This window comes from Hippocampus guttulatus, chromosome 7, assembly GCF_054856545.1.
Source record: "Hippocampus guttulatus isolate MCC_2025c chromosome 7, RoL_Hgut_1.0, whole genome shotgun sequence".
In the NCBI taxonomy this organism is placed as follows: Eukaryota; Metazoa; Chordata; class Actinopteri; order Syngnathiformes; family Syngnathidae; genus Hippocampus; species Hippocampus guttulatus.
Genome location: NC_141267.1, coordinates 8,771,096 through 8,791,153, shown reverse-complemented (window position 1 = coordinate 8,791,153; position 20,058 = coordinate 8,771,096). Strand labels below are relative to the sequence as shown.

At 41.4% G+C, this 20,058-nt stretch overlaps 1 protein-coding gene across 2 annotated transcripts; it reads left to right on the top strand.

Moving 5' to 3' along the window:
* The first annotated feature begins 401 nt into the window (after positions 1 to 401).
* On the top strand, positions 402 to 19,941 carry jak3 (Janus kinase 3 (a protein tyrosine kinase, leukocyte)). 2 transcript variants are annotated; one of them, XM_086114919.1, is made up of 25 exons: positions 407 to 593; positions 690 to 791; positions 2,474 to 2,708; positions 2,801 to 2,918; positions 4,162 to 4,279; positions 5,978 to 6,123; positions 6,538 to 6,841; positions 7,164 to 7,280; positions 7,382 to 7,539; positions 7,616 to 7,727; positions 7,817 to 7,997; positions 8,147 to 8,271; positions 8,486 to 8,617; positions 8,725 to 8,812; positions 9,091 to 9,215; positions 9,291 to 9,429; positions 9,638 to 9,789; positions 12,045 to 12,195; positions 12,324 to 12,451; positions 13,782 to 13,971; positions 14,175 to 14,299; positions 15,726 to 15,898; positions 17,650 to 17,767; positions 17,845 to 17,958; positions 19,017 to 19,941. In XM_086114919.1, the coding sequence occupies exons 3-25, from the start codon at positions 2,510 to 2,512 to the stop codon at positions 19,182 to 19,184; spliced, it is 3,381 nt and encodes a 1,126-aa protein (XP_085971045.1). In that variant the 5' UTR covers positions 407 to 593; positions 690 to 791; positions 2,474 to 2,509; the 3' UTR covers positions 19,185 to 19,941. The 2 variants fall into 2 exon arrangements, with proteins under 2 accessions (XP_085971046.1, XP_085971045.1); XM_086114920.1 differs by lacking the exons at positions 12,045 to 12,195; positions 12,324 to 12,451; positions 13,782 to 13,971; positions 14,175 to 14,299 and having other exon boundaries at positions 402 to 791.
* The last annotated feature ends 117 nt before the right edge of the window (positions 19,942 to 20,058 follow it).

Genomic DNA, 20,058 nt, shown 5'->3' with positions numbered 1-20,058 from the left:
CCTCTGGTAAACTAAAAAAAAAAAAAAGACCATTTCAGTTATTAATATGTTAGTTGCTACCAGTTATTAATATGCCGAGGTTAAAGAGCTAACACTTTTTGTGGTAGTATTTTCAGGGAAAATTGTGTATCCACCCATCCATCCATTGCTCTTTTAAAATGTAGCTTTTTTTTTTTTAACCAATGGTATTAAACTAGGAACTTGTGAGTTCCCCTACTAAACACTCAACCCGTGACCCAAAAAAAAGACATTTTCAAATTTCTTTTTTTGAGGGAAAACTAAATTGACAGATAGAGTATCGCACAGCAATTAGGAACAAAACGGAGGTGAAACATGTCTAGAAATGACAGTTTAGATGCAGCCACTGAAATGTTTGCAGTTCAAACCACGTTGGCTATGACAGGAAACTGCTGAGAACCTCTGCACTGAACAGGGAAACCACAGTGGTCGGTTGCTTCTGTTTTCCTGTAAGATCGGCGACAGTAAGTTCATTTCTGCATGCAAGTGAATTTACTTACACGAATGCATGAATAATCTCATCATCACAATTTTTTAAACCAGTGGCGATTACGATACCATTCACACATAAGAAAGTAAGAATTACCTTTTGAAGAACGTTAAAATTCAGTTCACAGTCAGAGAAAGGAAAAAGAGCAACTGACCACGTGACATCTGCTCATCTAAAACAGGAAAACCTGTCAAAGACTTTTGCAGAAACCCAAGGGCAAATAAAGAGAAGAAATCCTCGAACAAATGATCAACCTTAGGACTTCTGCCATACAAATGTAAAGGTAAAAAAGTCTTTGTTGATATTTGATCCTCAAAGTGTATTTGTGTTTTCATTTAATTTTGTTCGAAACAGGGATAGTGTGCTTTTTTGACACTGAGATTTTACATATTCATCAAAGCGTTTTGGAATTTGCTTTACAGCATTTGAAATATAGTAATGCGTACATGTTTCGCATGTGTATTAGTTTCATCGATTTTCATGTGGAATAAAACCTATCTGTCGTGTTTTATGCATGTGAAATATTTATGGGAGTACCATATGATGCCTTATTTGTATTATTTATTGCTCTTATCACCATACGGTGGTTTAATTCAAACAAAGACACTGATTTCATCAGATTGAACGGGATCTAAGATATTTGTTTGGCATTTGAAATGTATGCTGTCAAGTGACGATTGATAGACATTTCCTACATACTCATCATACATCATCGTCATTCTCAAAACCTACCTTGACCCCTGAACTTTACAAACTAACGTAAAAACTATTTAAAATGTTAAAAAATATATCACATGCCCTGTCAATGTCTACTTTATACATTAAAGATAAATCAACAGTCAATGTTTAAAGCATTGCAAAAAGACTCAACCAAACCAAACTCATTTGTGAAGCTCTTCACTAAGATTGAATTGCGTTTTTTTAAACTATTACCACAGCAATGATTCATTTTCACAGAACTGTAGGGAGAACTGGCATTGTGGGATGAACCAAATGGTCACACTTGCTGCTACAACCACCTCGCGCGCAACCAATGTTTGACATACATTGTAACATCTGACCAGGCATTGAAACAATAACAAGGAGGTAGTCCTTCAACAATGTCTTCAAGAACCTTAGCTGTCTGCTCAACCTTTTCATCTCCCTCCACACACTGAGACTCCCTCTTCTTTCTTGACTTGTGCCCATCCCCTTGGTTTTCAATCACTAATCAGGAGTCAACCGCTTGCACGAACCTAAGAGCAAGGCATTCTGGGAGATCCTTCTCTCTCATATACTGTATATATATATATATATATATATATATATATATATAGATTTATTTATTTATATATAAATATACACACACGATACAGAAACATTGATCTCTTTCCCTCCCGGCATTATCACACCTGGTGACGCAGCAAGAGCGCACCATTTTAACAGCAACCAAGAAGCATGTTATGCAATCAAACGCAAACAGTCAAATGCTCTCCACCCAAGATGGTGAGCAAAAAAAAAAAAAAACAGCAAAAAACCCCAAGTGATTTCACATGCAAGTAATTTATACAAATTCACACCCGCATTGAGTCGAAAATAATAAAACGCAAGACAAAACTACAGGGTCTTTCCAGTATTATTTTTTCATTTTCAAATTCATCCTGCGTGCCAATTTCAACCCCCAAGCATACCAGTCATGGCCCATGGGTCGTTTGCTTAGCACCTCTGATTTAACCTGACATGCATATTTTCAGAACATGATCACCCCACGTCTTAGAACTGTGAGATGATGCTAACCCCTATATTCCTGTGCTACCTGCAAATTTTTTGCATCATGTTTCAATGTTTTTCCCTGAAAGGTAAGTATGTACAGTACGTTAAAGGGGAAAAGAAGGCAGTGTGTGCTGTATATGAAGGAGTTTTTGAAATATAGTGAGGTCTTTGTGTATCCACTCCTCTATCCATAAAATGTCCTCCTACCTCTAGATCTTCAGTGAGTTGATTTCAACCTCAGAAGCATCCATGGATGTCAGCGAAGAGGAATTTACTCCTCTCATGATCAGAGACCGTGGAGGCAGCCAGAGGTCCAGTTCGAGCACTGGTTCCAGTCTGCAAGTACACCTGTACTTCTTCCCTCCCACTAAAGATGCAATGACAATACACATATCAAGTGGCCAAGTCTCTGCTGAAAATGTTTGCATCCAAGCTGCAAAATCATGCGGTAAGAGGATAATATATTCAGGTAAAAAAGTCCCCTCGCCCTCTTATAGCCATGCTACAGTGTATGAGGATGCTTGTGTTTTCTTTCTCAAGGAATCTTACCGGTTTACCAAAGTCTCTTTGGTTTGGCATCAGGTGAACTCTCATTCTGGTACCCTCCATCACACATGTTCAACACAGAAGAAAACATACACGTCCACTACAGAGTCAGGTTTGTGTATTCACTTGCCCAATGATCACACCATGGCTACAGAAATCAACAACAACAACAATTTATTGGTTAACATTCTCCAAAGAATGATGTATACCCTACTGTAAATTCATGAGCATTTCTGAGATGGGTTATAACTTAGTTATACACACTGGAAGTCAACAGTGTACAGGCTGTAGCTTCTGTTGTTATCCATCCATACATGTCATTTAAGCGCTTGTCCTCATCTGCCTATACCAACTGAATTTCGGCGAGAGGCAGGGAGACGGACACAAACGATTTGTTTGGAAGATGGTCTCCAAGGGCTCACTTCACAGTTGTGATCTGTGATCGCCCTGGCCAACTTTACAACATACACCCATGGAGGTCTGCCTGCAAGTTCTCGTAAATGTAGTTTGCGTGCTTCAACCTCCTCCATAGACTCCAGAAAATCAGTTTCTGCTTCCGCCAAGTCAACGGCCGTAGCTTCTCGTGCACCAAATTTAAAGGGAATGAGAGGATCTGCCTCCCTTCGCCGTTAGGGTGGTCGGCTGGGTTCACGCCCCAAAACGGTATAAACCGCCCGTTTCCAACTGTGCGTGTCTGCAAAAATTCCAGAGAAAACTCCACCTACTGTATGTGCACTGCGCGCTCTGCGCCTCACTCGTACTGGACATGAATATAGAAGTCCCCATCTCGAAACCTTTCTACTACGAGTCAGCTGTGCTGCACCAACTACTTAATGGTTTATTTTCTGATACTTGCTTCTGCTTTGGAAATGTTAGTTTGCTTCTCTGAGGTTTCAGCTAGTACATTTTCTGAGTTAAGATAAACCAGAGTTCCACCTATTTTCCACAAAATGTCATCATGCACTTTGGTGACGTTTAAAACACCATCATGTGATGTGACCATGTGATACTGTTTGATAAGGCATGTTCTAGCCCCTCTCCAAATAAATCTATTTTTAATATATATTTTTGCCTGAGAAAGATCCACTACCAGCATCGCGCCATTCATCAAAAATACTGATTGAGAGAGAAAAAACAAACAAAAACAACCCAGTCACAACCATTTCAAATGGCACTTTGCAGTGTATGCATTCTGTGCTGCCTTTCCGCCTCTCTGCTCGGTCCGTTGACATATAATGGAATGGTATAATGATATTGACATAATTCAACAGTGTTTCCATCTAAAGTAACTCAGTTCAACTTGTTTTTTGGGGGGTTCAATCTGAGCTGAAGGACAATTTGTGATTCCTCTCCAGGTTTTTCTTTGGGAATTGGTATGGTCAAGGACCAAGAATGTCATACCGCTACAGTCTGACCAGAGACAGAATTAGTCCTGTGCTTGACTACTCTGTCATTGACTATCTCTTCGCCCAGGTAAAGAAAAGGATGTTAACAGTATGCTTAAGATATGCTATTTGATTTTTCATGAAAATGACAATGCTTGAGCCTTGTTCCAGTTCTAGCTTGAATGGTGTGAAACCCCACTTCGGTCTCCTGTTTGTATATCCACTCATTTGTAATGTTGAGACATTGTTTGCCTTTTCCCTCAGTAATATATGTACCTGTTGTTTTTGTTTTGTTGTCACCATGTTTGTGGGTCTGTGTATTAGAACCATGCCCTATAGCCAGAAGTAGTTCAATGATTAAACCAGCACATTGGTTGAGAAGGCCTGTGGCTGACATCTCTGTGCACTATTAATGACATACAAGTCGCACGAGACCAGGGGTGCTCAACCTGTGTTTATCAAAGATCTACTTTTCAAGTAACCGACCTACCGCGATTGACTCGTTACCGCACGTGCACGCATTCACACACACAAATGCACGCACGTGCGCGCACCCACCCATGCACAGGCGTTTATATGCATTACCCATTTCCCTCTACACCCCTCGCGATCGACTTGGTACCAGTCCACGTATTACCGGTCAATCGCGATTGACTGGTTGGGCATCCCTGAACTAGACGATTTAAAAGTTGTAATTTATGCTGGTAGAACATTATTGGTTATCATTATCACCTCCACTCACATACACTGTAATAGTGAGATACTGTATTTAAGCTCCCGCGGCATGACGTCTCCATCCGCGTTACGGGTAGTGGAATTTCCGCTTATTAAGTTCCGGTAACATGTAATATCGAAGTCAAAATGTTAATGCATAGGTTTTTGTTCCGGGTGAAGGAAATTTCATTTCATGGAATTCCGGGGATGGGAATATTTACTGTATAGCGTTTCTAAACCCTATATAAGGGGATGTAATTCCCCATTATATTTCCCAACTACAGTATACCATTGCCTGATACGATGCTTTTCACAATGTAAAAATAATAATAAATCCCTTACCAAGACTCAGAGAGGTCTAATGTCATAAAATAAATCAAGCTTTGGTATTCTTTCAGGGGAAATCGGATATATTGAGAGAGATATCCCCCAAATTGTGTTGTGCTCCAAGGTTTCACGTTCAAAATGGCTTGCAAGTTGTAGCGGCAACTTCGTGTCCTTTCGTCGCTACGTCAGCAGGGCATGTAGGTTCTCGACTCGTGCCTTTCCTCGATGGGCCTTTCCTTTTAGCAACGACAACAACGAAAACATGAGGCCACCATCGTTGATCCCCCAAAAAAAAAAGGATTCGCTTTATTTCCTCTTGAACACAAATTAAAGCTTTACCAAAAAAATGAAAAAGATAACTTCTACAATACACTTAAACGAAACACATAACACGTTTTCAGATAACACGAAACACGTATACACGTATCACGATATTAACACGGTCAGAAAAAGGTGTTTCTCCATGCCCTACCGTCTTCCTAATGCAGCTTACATAAACCTGGCCTTTTAACAGGTTATAGACATGACAACTAATGGAGCCCAAATACTTGGATATTCTTAATAAATTTGTAAAATAGCAATAAAATATCAAATATAAGGCAAACTGCTTGCACCTATTCAATTCAAATTATTCAAATAGCTAAATATATAAAGGAATTTTTTAACCAAATTTTCCTTATGGCTCTAACACAAGTACTGTATTGTTCATTTGTCTATTACTGATTCCTTTGGTTATGCACTGTAGGTACGAAGTGACTTCATCACAGGTGAAGCCGGAGTGGCTCCCCCTTTGAGCGTTCAAGAAGAATGCCTCGGCCTGGCAGTGCTGGACTTGTGGAGAATAGCAAAGGAGCGGCATTTGAGCATAAGGGAGCTCTGCAAGATCATCAGGTATTTACAGTACTGTATTTACACACAAAGTTAATTTCTTTCCTTTGAGGGTGTGGTCTTGCAACTGGATGGCTCAGATTTTTGATTCATTGTTTGCCCTCCGTAGTACCTTCGATGCAAGACCATATGTATTATTTGTATTGTTGAATAACTTGCTTAAATGGTACTACAGACAATCATGTTTGTGTGACTGATAACCTTTGAAAAGTTATTATTAATATTATTATTATTATTTTTCAGCTCCAAAGGTTATTCTCTGAATGCATCTCATTGTCCAGCACTTCGTATTACAAGCCTTTGTTATGATGCCCAATACATTCTACCAGCACTTTTTAACCAAAATACATCACTGGTCAAACACCTCACTGGTTTCAGTCCAAGTAAGCAAGAATTGCATGTACTCTTTACCCTCAGCTACAAATCTTGCCTTCCTGTATCACACCGCCACGACATCCAGAAACGCAATCGCCTGGATCGCTATCGAATCAGAAATACTCTCAAGCGTTTCCTGAAGAAGCTTGGAAACAGCTCTGTGGATGAGTACATCCTGAAACTGAAGTATTTGGTTGAAATGGCTGGCATCGTTCCCACCTTAGGAAGTGAAGTGTACCACATCAGCGCTGGTTCCTCCCAATCCAGTGGAACGTTCACCCATGTGAAGGTTACTGGGGAAATCGGAATTCAAACTAGTGGAAGTCGTTATCCTGATGGTTCCTTGGTGAGCTCAAGTTACGTTATTTTTCTTGTGATCTGTGCCACAGCTTTGCATTCATGAAGATTTGATTTGGTTGTGGCAGCATAGGGACCAGGTGGCTCCACAACTCTATTCCAGATTTGGATGGTTAAGGGTTCCATGTTCAGCTCCAGGCTGATCGTTTTTGTCTCAGTGTGCCATGTACTCCGGCTCCAAAGTCAGCTGGTCTATGCTCAAGCTCAGCCGCACCCCCAAAAGCACAAGAGTTAGAAAAAACGGAATAAAGGATGAGTAGGTATGGAATAAAATCAGATGACTAACAAAAATAATCTCTAATCCTCTGTAGGTGTGGCAGACTTTCTGTGATTTCCAGGACATCATTGCTATCAGTATGAAACGAGTATCTCACGAGCAGGAAAACAGGAGGTTGGTGACCGTGTTTCGCCATGATGACAGATACATGGTAAGTCCATTTTTCATGTGGAATGTGCCCAAACATGAAAAAATAATAAATAAATAAATAAATAAGAATGACCACATTTCAATACATTCCCCCTTGGAAAGGAAATCACTTTCCAGAGCCTGAAAGAAGCGCTCTCATTCGTGTCGCTTGTTGACGGCTACTTCAGACTGACCACGGACTCCAGCCACTACTTCTGCCGCGACACTGTGCCTGAAAGTATTCTGGAGGGGATCAAAAACCATTTCCATGGCCCAATCACGTGAGTCCTTTCGACAGAGAATTTGCCAACTGTACTCCAACCTACGAAGAATTTTTTTTATGACATCTCCAATCAGGTCAGAGTTTGCTGTTGACAAGTTGAAAAAGTCCGGGTTAAAAGGTGGAAAATTCCTACTTCGGCAGAGCCCCAAAGATTTTGATAACTTTTTCCTCACTGTTTGTATTCAGGTAAATTGCGCTTCGATGACATACTTACTTACGAACCAACCAAATGACCAACTAAATGACCTGACTACGTTTTGTTTATTCTTGTTAAGACTCCACTTGGACTTGATTATAAAGATTGTCTCATCGTGAAGAATAAGCACTATCGTCTTCCTGGTGTCCCGAAGTCCTTTTCCACTTTGATCGAGCTCACCAGCTTTTACCAGCAACACAAACTACTGCTGGATAACGTGCCTGCCAAGCTCGGCCATTGCTGTCCACCCCAACCCAAAGGTTGCCTCCTTCTGAACCTAATATGCTATACTAAGGATATGAAGAACAGAAAAAAAAGACTTCAAAACAACATTTCCAGATATGTACCTTCCAATTTTCAGCTTTTCTGTGTGATCTAACAATAGATATTTTCCCTGGTTCCTCTGTAGAGCTCACAAATCTCATCATCATACGAAACGGCATTTCTGTTGAGGCTGAAGGGTCCCAAACACCAGAGAGGAAAAAGTTTGGTCATATCCAGTTCCATATGATCAGATACGAGGACCTAAAATGGGTATGCTATTGTAGCAGTTGATAGCTACAAAGTCTTCCATGATGGCATTAGCATGGCATGCTATGATTATCTATTTTTTGTCAGCCTAGTGGATGACTAGATCTCCAAAATTTTGGAGATCGAAACAGTTTTACTGCCAGACTCTAGATTTTCAGGTTCTGCATTTCTATACTCTCGTCACTTGACTCTAGTTTCTTGATGCTTCCCTTACTAGGGGGAGAGCCTTGGACAGGGATCCTTTACACGAGTTTTTAAAGGCACCAAAACAGCCATTCGTGATGGTGAGAAACATGTGACGGATGTTCTCTTGAAAGAACTTGATGGTGGTCACAAGAACTGCTGGGAAGTGAGTTTAACAGAGGCAGAATTTAAAAAAAAGGAAATGTTTAATTTGTCGAGCTCTTCTTGATCCTGTCGCATCATTATTAAACGTGACATTTTTCTGCCATTCAGTCATTTTTTGAAGCAGCCAGCGTAATGAGTCAAATCTCACACAAACACCTCATCTTGGTTTATGGCATCAGTGTCCATGGAACAAAAAGTAAGTTGTAACTTAAATGCAGATTCGTGTCCGTTGTTACATTTACTCCATGGTATGACAAATGTGTGACTTGTATAAGCAAGGTTTTTCTAAATGTCTTCAGAAGGGGTTCACAATGTGATCTTATTGCCTTTTAACATCTGCAAAAATACACACATTAATAGATGAGTTTGGTTCTCCGAGCTTCACTGCACATTACTGAAGCTGTGTCCTGATGCTTTGAATGAGCATTTCTGACTTCTTGCGGCTGTTAAAGCAAACTTTCCTGCTCTTTGCAGACATAATGGTCCAAGAGTTGGTAAAGTATGGGGCCCTTGACCTTTACCTGAAGAGGGGACAGTCCATGTCAGTGAGCTGGAAACTTGACATAGTCAAACAGCTTGCATGCGCCCTCAACTTTCTGGTGATAAGATTTTCAACGTGGACCGTGACACATTTAAAAATGTGACAGTTTTCATGAAAAACTATGGTCTTACAGGAAGAAAAGAACATTGTCCATGGAAATATCTGTGCAAAAAATCTTCTACTGGCTAGAGAAGGGGACAGGTCTCAGGGCACCTCTCCTTTTATCAAGCTAAGTGACCCTGGTATCAGCATCGCAATGATCGGCAGAGATGGTGAGAAATTGCTATCAGGTCCTTGTTGTGAAAAAGTAGAATTATACGTCAAATGCCATCATTGGTATGAGACATCCTTTATTGATACCCAAATTATAATTCAGGAAGTAATACATATTATAGAGGAAATACTGTTTGTATTTTGCACTACAGTTGCCAACATGTTTTATGATTTTGTAGTGACACAAACTATCTATGATCATTTCAGTTATCCTGGACAGAATTCCTTGGGTGGCTCCTGAAGTGTTGGAGGCTCCAGACAAGCTGACCTTGGAGTGCGATAAATGGAGCTTTGGTGCCACAGTGTGGGAGATCTTTAACAATGGCAATCCTCCGTTGCAAGACTGGGATCTTCAACAGGTACATACAGTACACTTCATACCAAAGATAAATTAATAATAATAATCATAATAGGGCGGGCTGGTGGTCGACTGGTTAGCATGTCGGCCTGACAGTGCAGAGGTGCAGGGTTCAATTCCTGTGTGGACTTTACATGTTTTTCCCGTGTGTGGGTTTTCTCTGGCTACTCTGGTTTCCTCCCACATTCCAAAAACATGCGTGGCAGGTTAATGGAACACTCTAAATTGTCCCGAGGTGTGAACGTAAGCGCAGATGGTTGTTCGTTTCTGTGTACCCTGCGATTGGCTGGCAACCGGTTCAGGGTGTCCCCCGCCTACTGCGTGACGACAGCTGGGATAGGCTCCAGCACCTCCCGCGACCCTTGTGAGGATAAGCGGATCAAAAAATGGATGGATCATAATATAATAATAATCATAATAACCCTGTGATTGGATAGTGACTAGTGTAGGGTGTCCCTTGGTCCTCGACCAAAATCATCTGAGATAATGAAAAGGAGTGGAGGAATAATTTAAAAAAGAAGAAAAAGAAGAAGAAGAATGGTGGCACAGTGTTCAGCTGGCTAGCACGTCTGCATCACAGTCCGGAGGTGCGGGATTTGATTCCAGGCCCTGGCCTTCCTGTGTGAACTTTGCATGTTCAACTTTTGCTTAACGATTGTTTAATTTTGACTTCTTGTACTCAGCATTAAAACCAAACAAAACAGAATACTCTTTGGATTGAAATAATGATTGACATTGAATTTCTTGTTATTTACCCACAAGCCGAATCAACAACAACAACAACAAAATGCTCATCAAAAATTATTTGCTTCCCCTAATCAGTGACATCTGTCCACTTGAGGAGACCCAAACTTTAACATCTGGCCACCCGCTCCCATTCGGCTCAGGTCAGTAAACAAAGACACTGTCCCTGAGGGGTTGAAGTTAAAATAAGCAAAATGTTGGGCTCCTACAATAGGTTAAGCTGAAATAAAAGGCTAAAATAAACGTGAATGATCGTCGCATATGCCAAAATAAATGTGGGACTCAATGAAGCTTATTTCACCCCTTAAACCTAATTTAAAGCATCAAATTGTACCCAATCTTGTCTGCAAATGTTACACTCACAAATTGTCTCATGTTGTGATGAGCTGTGAGGAGTTTGTCCTAACTCTCGTCTCGCTTAACAGAGACAGGAACAAAGAGAGGAGTGGACATAGCGGTCGCGTGTCCTGCTTACACTTGGAGTGCCAAGAAAAGAGGAAGGGTGAAGAGAAACAAAGGCATTTATATTCTGCCAAACTCCGAATCGGGCCACTTTCACAGTCTCGGGGTGCATCTGGGGGATCGGAGGGGGAGATTTAGGCATTCAAAACTTTCCAGCCAAAAAATGAAATCTGAAAAAATGTGAAGTTAACCACAAGTGCCCCACCTTTGGGAATATACTGTATCTTCAAATTATAGTTTGCATGTAGTAAATATTTTGAAAACCAACAAATATTCATTCAGTCCAATGAGTCTGAAGGAAAACCACATTTTGTAATTCAAAATTGTGTCTCTTCTCCATGAAAACAAACTAATCTACAAAATGCAGGGCAAAGAATTAGACATAAACATGAAACATAAAACACATATGCAAGATTTCATAATGTTGATATTTAAAAGCATCTGATTCGGATGCCTCCTGAACGCCTCCCTGGTGAGGTGTTCCGGGCATGTCCCACCGGGAGGAGACCCCGAGGACGACCCAGGACACGCTGGAGAGACTATGTCACCCAGCTGGCCTGGGAACGCCTTGGGATCACCCGGGGAGAGCTGGAAGAAGTAGCTAGGGAGAGGGAAGTCTGGGCTTCCCTGCTAAAGCTGCTGCCCCCGCGACCCGGCCCCGGATAAGCGGTAGAAGATGGATGGATGGATGGATATTTAAAAGTGCATATGCCTGAGGTTTCATATTTGAAGTGTGAGTCTCCACTGTGGGAGTTGATCTCCCCTTTGGTCCTGGTGGAAGAAGATTGGAAATAAAAAGGAGCCTACTTTGTCCTAATGGAGTAGCTTGAAAATTGTTAATAGTATAACATTATTATCTTTTTAATATGTCTTTTTTTTAGTACCTTCGGCATCAATATCCATGGTAAAGTAAGTATTTCAATGCCCAGGGGGAAACGATTCGCCCTTCTTCTGACATGAGAAGAAACACATTTGATTCCTGATTATAAAATATGATGCCAGTTAAGTGGGGGAGACTTGTATAAATCTTTGAAACAGTCTTGTTTGTAGAAGCAGCAGTTCTACGAGAGTATCCATCAGCTGCCGCCGTCTCAGTGGACAGAGCTGGCCGAGCTGATCAGCCAGTGTATGAACTACAAGCCGGCCTTTAGACCTTCATGTCGCAGCCTCATCCGAGAACTCAACAGTCTTATCACATCAGGTGCCAGTGTAGTATTTATTCTACTTTGGGTGTAGGTGTCTACACACATTCTGATCCCATAGCCCAAACAAAACTCTTATGACCACGAACTACCATGACTCAGTTTTTTTCTTCTGTTTTCTTGACAGACTATGTTATACTTCACACAACTGAGCCCGTCACACTCAACCCAGTGTGTCAAGCATCGAGTCCTGCTCAACAGGACCAGACATTGTTTGAGGAGAGACACCTACGGTACATCTCCCTGCTGGGAAAGGTACACATGAAACAACTCAAGTAGGCCCCGTACCACAGAAATATATGACTTCAAGGCAGGGTTCCAGATGAACCTATTTCACTCCGAGCGCAGTGACCACTTGCCCCTAAATTGACATTTTCAAGTTCCAGAAGCCTTTGGGCGGCCCGGCGGACCAGTGGTTAGCACATCGACCTCAAAGTGCAGAGGTTTTCCAGCTCCAGCCTCCCTGTGTGGAGATTGCATGTTCTCCCCGGGCCTGCGTGGGTTTTCTCCGGGTACTCCGGTTTCCTCCCACATTCCAAAAACATGCATGGCAGGCAGATTGAACGCTCTAAATTGTCCCTAGGTGTGAGTGTGAGCGTGGATGGTTGTTCCTCTCTGTGTGCCCTGCAATTAGCTGGCAACTGGTTCAGGGTGTCCCTCACCTACTGCCCGAAGGCGGCCGGGATAGGCTCCAGCACCCCCCCGCGATCCTTGTGAGGATAAGCAGATCGGAGAATGGATGGATGGATGGACAAGCCTTTGGTTTGGGTGGGAGGGCTGGAGAGTGGAGGTGGGATAGGTTTACCTTCTGGTGGCCTCAAACACAATCAAGTCAAAGAAAATGTTCTTGATTGGTTAAATATCCGTCATGTCTGTTTTGTGTTGCTGTAGTTCCTTGTGCTATAGATGGGGAAAAAAGTTGCCCTGTCCAACAGCTCTGCCACAAAACATTTACATATATGCACAATGCCAGTAATGTCAGTGCTAGAAAACAAGCTCATAGTTCAGTGCAGAGCTCAGAGACCTCTTAGCTGCTTACTGCTGTGACAGACAAGGACTGCAAATGGGGGGGGGGGGGGGTACTGGAGTGCAGAGCATGCTTGATTTTCTTCTGAAATTGTCTGTTGCCCCAATATGTTGCGCGAGGGCTACAACCGACTTGCTATTTCTCTTCATTGTGTTTCTCTACAATACTGAAAGATTAAATCACTGTTCAACATTTATGATTTGGTATTAGAATTCATAAATAAGGATTCTCTAGATTATACTCAAATTTACCAGGATCCTTTAGCATACCGGTAGTGGGAAAATGCTTAATCTTCACAAATTTGTCATCAATATGAATAATTTACAAAAATTTAAATATTCATAAAAATATCTTAAAATCTTGATCATTACCATTGGACTCTTTTTTTGTTCATTTTCAGCCCAAAAAACTCATTTAGCAAATATGAATGCATTTTTTTAAAGAAAGAAAATGTGACGGTATAAAGTTTTTGATACGAGTTATTCCGGGCTGAACTGGGTATGTTTTTTAGACTTAACAACTGATGATGTTAATCAGATGTCTTTTTCCCTGCCACAGGGAAATTTTGGAAGCGTTGAACTGTGTCGTTATGACCCACTGGGAGATGACACAGGCGAAATGGTGGCTGTGAAGAAGCTCCAGCCCAATAAGCAATCAACCCTGGAGGACTTTCGTAAGGAGATCAAAACCCTCAGCATGATGTGCTGCGACTACATCGTCAAGTACAAAGGGGTCTGCTACAGCATGGGTAATACAAATGTCTATCATGTTTATGTTTGGCTTATTACGAGCTTGCAAACTGCGAAAGGTCTTGTTGTTTGGATAGCACCTCTTGACGTGTTTCTTGTCTTTGCAGCATGATATGATTTGGTTCTGAACTTGATTGTTATTTGGAATGCTTGAAGCAATATATAAAAAGGATAATCCTGGATTGTGTTGTTGTTTTTTTAGGGCGGCTCAACATGAGTTTGGTGATGGAGTATTTACCACATGGAAGCCTTATTGTGTATTCAGAAACCAACAGACACAACATCAATACCAGGCGGATGCTGCTCTTTGCTTCACAGATCTGTAAAGTAAGACTTGAATATATAAACTGACGTGCCATTATAATGTTGACTTAGACTACGATCAGTGAATTAATTCAAAATTCTCAGTCGGGCAGCGACATTGATAAACAACTTTGTGGTCCAAGTCTTTCATAAACTATGGAATGAGAAAATAACTCCTGCTATTGCCTCCAGGAGGTGTTGTGCCATAGCGGATGACTGTGAGGATGTTGCTCAACGTCCTGTAAATGATGGTTCATGTTGTTCTTCTTCACGATGATCGTGGGTGTGCTGGAGCCTATCCCAGATGTCTTCGGGCAACCGGCGGGGTACACCCTAAACTGGTTGCCAGCCAATCGCAGGGCACACATAGACAAACAGCCATTCACACTCACAATCACGCTACAGGACAATATAGAGTGCTCCGTTAACTTACCATGCATGTTTTTGGAATGTGGGTGGAAACTGAAGTACCCGCAGAAAACCCACGCAGGCATGGGCAGAACATGTAAACTCCACACAGAAAGGCCAGAGCCAGTATTGGGAAGCAGACGTACTAATCAGCTGTCCACCATGCTGCCTGTCCCAGAACTATATATCCATCCATCCATCCATCCAGTTTCTAAACCACTTTATCCTCACAAGGGTTGCGGGGCGTGCTGAAGCCTATCCCAGCTGTCTTCGGGCAGTAGGCGGGGGACACCCTGAACCGGTTGCCAGCTAATCACAGGGCACACAGAGACGAACAACCCTCCGCGCTCACACTCACACATAGGGACAATTTGGAGTGTTCAATCAGCCTGCCACGCATGTTTTTGGAATGTGGGAGGAAACCGGAGTACCGGGAGAAAACCCATGCAGGTACGGGGAGAACATGCAAACTCCACACAGGAAGGCCGGAGCTGGCATTGACCTCTGCACTGGGAGGTCGATGCGCTAACCACTCGACACCGGGCCGCCGTCCCAGAACTAGTTAAGACTAAATTAACAGCACCTCTGCTAGTTAGAGCCAAATAGTGTACTGGTACTTCATTTGGAGTCAATCGCTTCAAGAGTTCAAAGATCAGTTCCAATCCCGGATTAATGAATTACTTTATTATGCCTCTATTAAATTCATGTGTCACTGAGTATCAGTGCGACAGAAATGCAGACAGTATGGGACAGTAAACCTCATGCTTGATTTTTTTTGACGCAGGATGTGTAGGCAGGATGGTGATAGTTGTGTCAGCTGTGTAAATAGTATGACATCCTGGCAGTGTGACGCAGTGTGGATTTTTTATTTATTACAAAGATGAGTAACTCTTACGTGTAGACATACAAGAAATAAATTGGTTCAACTGAGTTTTGCAGCTTTATGGGGCAGTAATGTAAGCGCATACAGTATGTCTTCAAGGGGTAACCGACCTAAATGTTGGGAGTACATGATGGACCGAGGATTTTATTTTTCTTCCAGGGCATGGCATACCTGCAGACATTACGTTATGTGCACCGAGACCTAGCTGCCAGAAATATACTTGTGGCGAGTGAGTCACTGGTGAAAATTGCTGATTTTGGACTGACCAAGATAGTTCCTTTGGACAAAGAGTACTACAGAGTCAAACAGCCTGGAGAGAGCCCCATCTTCTGGTAGGTCTCATCATTTTTGGAAACGTGAAGTGAGGATACGTCCGTTACTTTTGCTGAATACTGAAAATGTTTGAGTTGCACATTAAAATATGAATATGAGACAAGAGTTTAACATTTCAGCTAACTGCCAGGTACTCATAGCGACATTTTCACCTGATACCCACCTTAGAAGATAGCACCTATTGTTCAAATCCATCCATTTTTTTTTCATGTGAGCAAAAGTATTGGAAGATGTCTGAATCTGGTATGTTTTGTCACCCATGTACATATAGAGTATCTATAATATTGGTGATTCAAACAATAAATAGTGCCAAATGTATATTTTCAGTTTCAAATGTGAATTTTAACTTGTGAAGAGACTACTGTACATTTACTTGAGTCAGAGGGTGGTACAACCAACATAAAAAATTGTAAAGAGTTGTATATGAGGGAAAACAAACTTGCGATGCTGATAGTAGAAAATCAATCACAATCATGTCCTAAGAAAGGAAGAAGGAGAAAGTGATAGATGATGAATAACAGCAGCAGTTAATGACAAAACTGTCAAGAAGGCCGCAAAACAAATTTTAGCAATGTCAGAAACAAAACTAAGTTGGAGCAATAATTCACAGGAGTTGCGACTTGCTCTGTCCAATTTAACATCATCTGCGCGGGAAGGTCTGCTTGCAGTTTCGTAAATCTATACTTTGCATCCTCCGACCGCCTGAATGAGAAAATCAATCTCCTCCTTGCTGAAGTTAGGTTTTATTCCACCTTCCGCTATATGTCTAGACTTTCTATGAGAGTCAGGTGTGCCACGTATGAAGGGATGGAAAGAAGCCAATCGATTGATTGGACACGGTTGGAGTCGGTTGTGTTGACGCCCAACTGGCGCTGATAGCTTCTAACTGCGCAAATATTGGTCAGTCTATGAAATTGCCCCGACCCTTGCATGTTTATGCTGTGCTGTTTGCTAGACTCTTAACAGAACCAGGGCTCAATGATCTAAATCCACCCATTTCCTGATCCGCTTTATCCTCACGAAGGTCGCCGGGGGTGCTGGAGCCTATCCCGGCTGTATTCGGGCAGTAGGCGGGGGACACCCTGAACCGGTTGCCAGCCAATCGCAGGGTACACAGAAACTAACAACCATCTGCGCACACACACTTACACCTAGGGACAATTTTGAGTGTTCAATCAGCCTGCCACGCATGTTTTTGGAATGTGGGAGGAAACCGGAGTACCCGGAGAAAACCCACGCAGGCACGGGGAGAACATGCAAACTCCACACAGGAAGGCCGGAGCCAGGATCGAACCCACAACCTCTGCACTTTGAGGTCGACGCTCTAACCGATCGACACCGGGCCGCCATGATCTAAATCACACAGTCAAAAGAACAAGTGAACGGTTTTAGACTGGCCAAGTTATTTTCCAGATTTAGACCCTATGGAGTATGCATTGCACAGAGTGCAATCAAGATTAAAGGGATCAACCCCCCCTACCAAAAAAAAAAAGATTTGGTGAAGGCTTGGAAACACAATACAGAAGAGTGAAAATTTTCTTGTGACTTTCAAATAAATATCAAGTCTTATTTACGTTCATCTAGCAAATCACTTACAAAGATCGTGTTATTTACGTTTGACAGTATGACAAACCATTTTCAATACTTTTGCTCAGAGTTACAAATATATATATACACAGTGTATGTATGTGTGTGTGTGTGTGTTTGTCAAAAAATGTTGATCAGTGTTATGCATCTGTGTTCAATGCAGGTACGCCCCAGAATCCATCAATGACTTGAGATTCTCCCAAAAGTCAGATGTGTGGAGTTTTGGAGTTGTTCTTCATGAGCTGTTTTCCTACTGTGATATGAACTCCAGCCCCAAAAAGGTGGGACACTCTCCTCATTGTTGGCCTAATTGATATCAAACCATGCATGGTTTATTGATCCTTCGTGTGTGTTTCAGCTATGTATGCAGGAGATCGGAACCAATGCCCACGGACTATCCATTTCAATGCATCTGCTAAATATCCTCAAGGACAACTGGAGGTTGCCTCCCCCACCAAACTGTCTACCCAAGGTAACTCCTGCTATAAATTAAAATCATTAGGTAAAATAGGCACCATCTTATTGATAACCTCATGTTGTCATGACACATTATTCTTTGCATGTACTGTATGTCGGGAAAAAATTGCAGTCGTCAACTACACCATTTGTACCTGACTTGCCATTCATCTGTTCAAGCCCACCCACTTTTTGTTTAAATACACATTTGTGTTGTGGAGTTTTTTTCACTTTATAATTAGTTAAGATGGGAAAAAAAAGTTACAAATTTAAAACTGAGAAAAGTTTTGTTTGTACTCTTTTTGTAGCGCTTCTTAGAACCAACAGATAAAAAGGAATGATTTTTTTGGTCAACTATAGCATAAAATACATCACAGCAGATCTTTTTAAATGAATTTAGGTTTGCTTCTAGACAAGAAAATAAAGTTTGCTGCTATACACAATGTTTATTGAATAAACACTATTGATTCTATAAAAGAAAACCAATTATTCATTGATGATATCGTCATATTTTTATTGTTTATTAAATCTCTTCTGTTCCCTGGGATTAACCTGCAAAAAAACAAAGAAATAAAATTGCTCCAAAAATTTGAAAATTGCTCCTCAAATTAAATCACTGATTTGAAAAACTGATCCACAGAGAACGACTTTTTCTTTCAAGCCTTGATTAATCATTATGAATGATAATACATCATAAAAATCATAATGATGCGCTCGCCCCGGTCTGATCATTAACTAAATGGGCCCTATTTTTGTGCCTTGCGCAAGCCAATCTCTAAGTACCAACTAACTGTGTGCATGGGTGGAGTTTTCTCTCTTTGGGTATTTTTCGAGACGGGCACAGCTAAAAAGGGGCGTATGCACCATTGTGGGAGTGAACAAAGGCAGCTTCGTTCTGGCCAATGGAAGCGGCTCTACGAAAATAGAGCTCATCTTTGATGAACGCTATTTTCAATAATCCATTAATGCACTAACCCAACAATCAACTAAGTGTTTACTCGATAATGAATTGCTTATTTCTAAGTAATGTATCCGCATACAATGTCACTGAAAATCGTGTCACTGTCACACCAGGTGTACAGTTTGATGAAGCAGTGTTGGGTTTACCACTTTGAGGAGAGACCGTGTTTCTCCAGCCTGGAGGATCAAATTGAAATCATCATGCAAGAAGAGGCTGAGAGGCTGCCTGGGAGACCCAAAAATGGCACCACGCCTTGTTTGCAAGTGCTGAACTCACCTTAAAATAATCTGCACATGCGGTTTGCAGCAGGAACTAAACCATTTTCTAATCCGTTTATTATAGCCATATTATATATATATATATATTATAGTTAGTTTCCCACAGAGGGCCATTATGATTGTGAAACCATACAAATGTTTATCCTCATTTTATTTACATATAGCTGGCGTAAGTAAAATTCCATCAACTTTCAAGAGACTCCAAAAACAGCATTTTTCTTCAGCCATTAACATTACTTCGTTAAAGAGCGCATGACAATTTCAACCCGTTAGATTGGTCAATAATTTGTAGAAATAACACCGCAAATCTTTATTAGTGGACTGACCACAATTATAGATTTATGGAAAAATATGAAAATTGTCACATAGGTTTCATTCGGCTCAACGCCAGCGATATACACACTGCTAGTTTTGAAATCAAACATCAAGGTTAATAGATCATTAAACTGTTGTTCAAGTTACCGTAGAACGGGACTTGGTAACAAAATCATTATATCCACATATGACATTAGGAAGAGATTTTAGCAAGAATCCTGGAAATTGCCATACAAGATTTCTTTTGCTTCCACGGGCCACATAAAATGAAGTGGCGGACCCCATCTGGCCCTGGAGCCTTGAGTGTAACACCTCTGTGGAAAATGGTTATAACATACACACACGGACACAAAATGTGTCAGTAACCTTGTACGTCTTTCCATTTTTTTGTACTGAGTGTTTAGATGTTGAATACTGTCACAATAAAGTCATTTAAAAAAAGTCATCATCTCCAAGTCTGAATTGTTGTCATTGTAGCGCCAGCTCTGTACATACTTGTACAATTGATCAATAATCCACAGCACCAGACACTTCAAAGCGCTCAAGGACTTTCTGTATAATT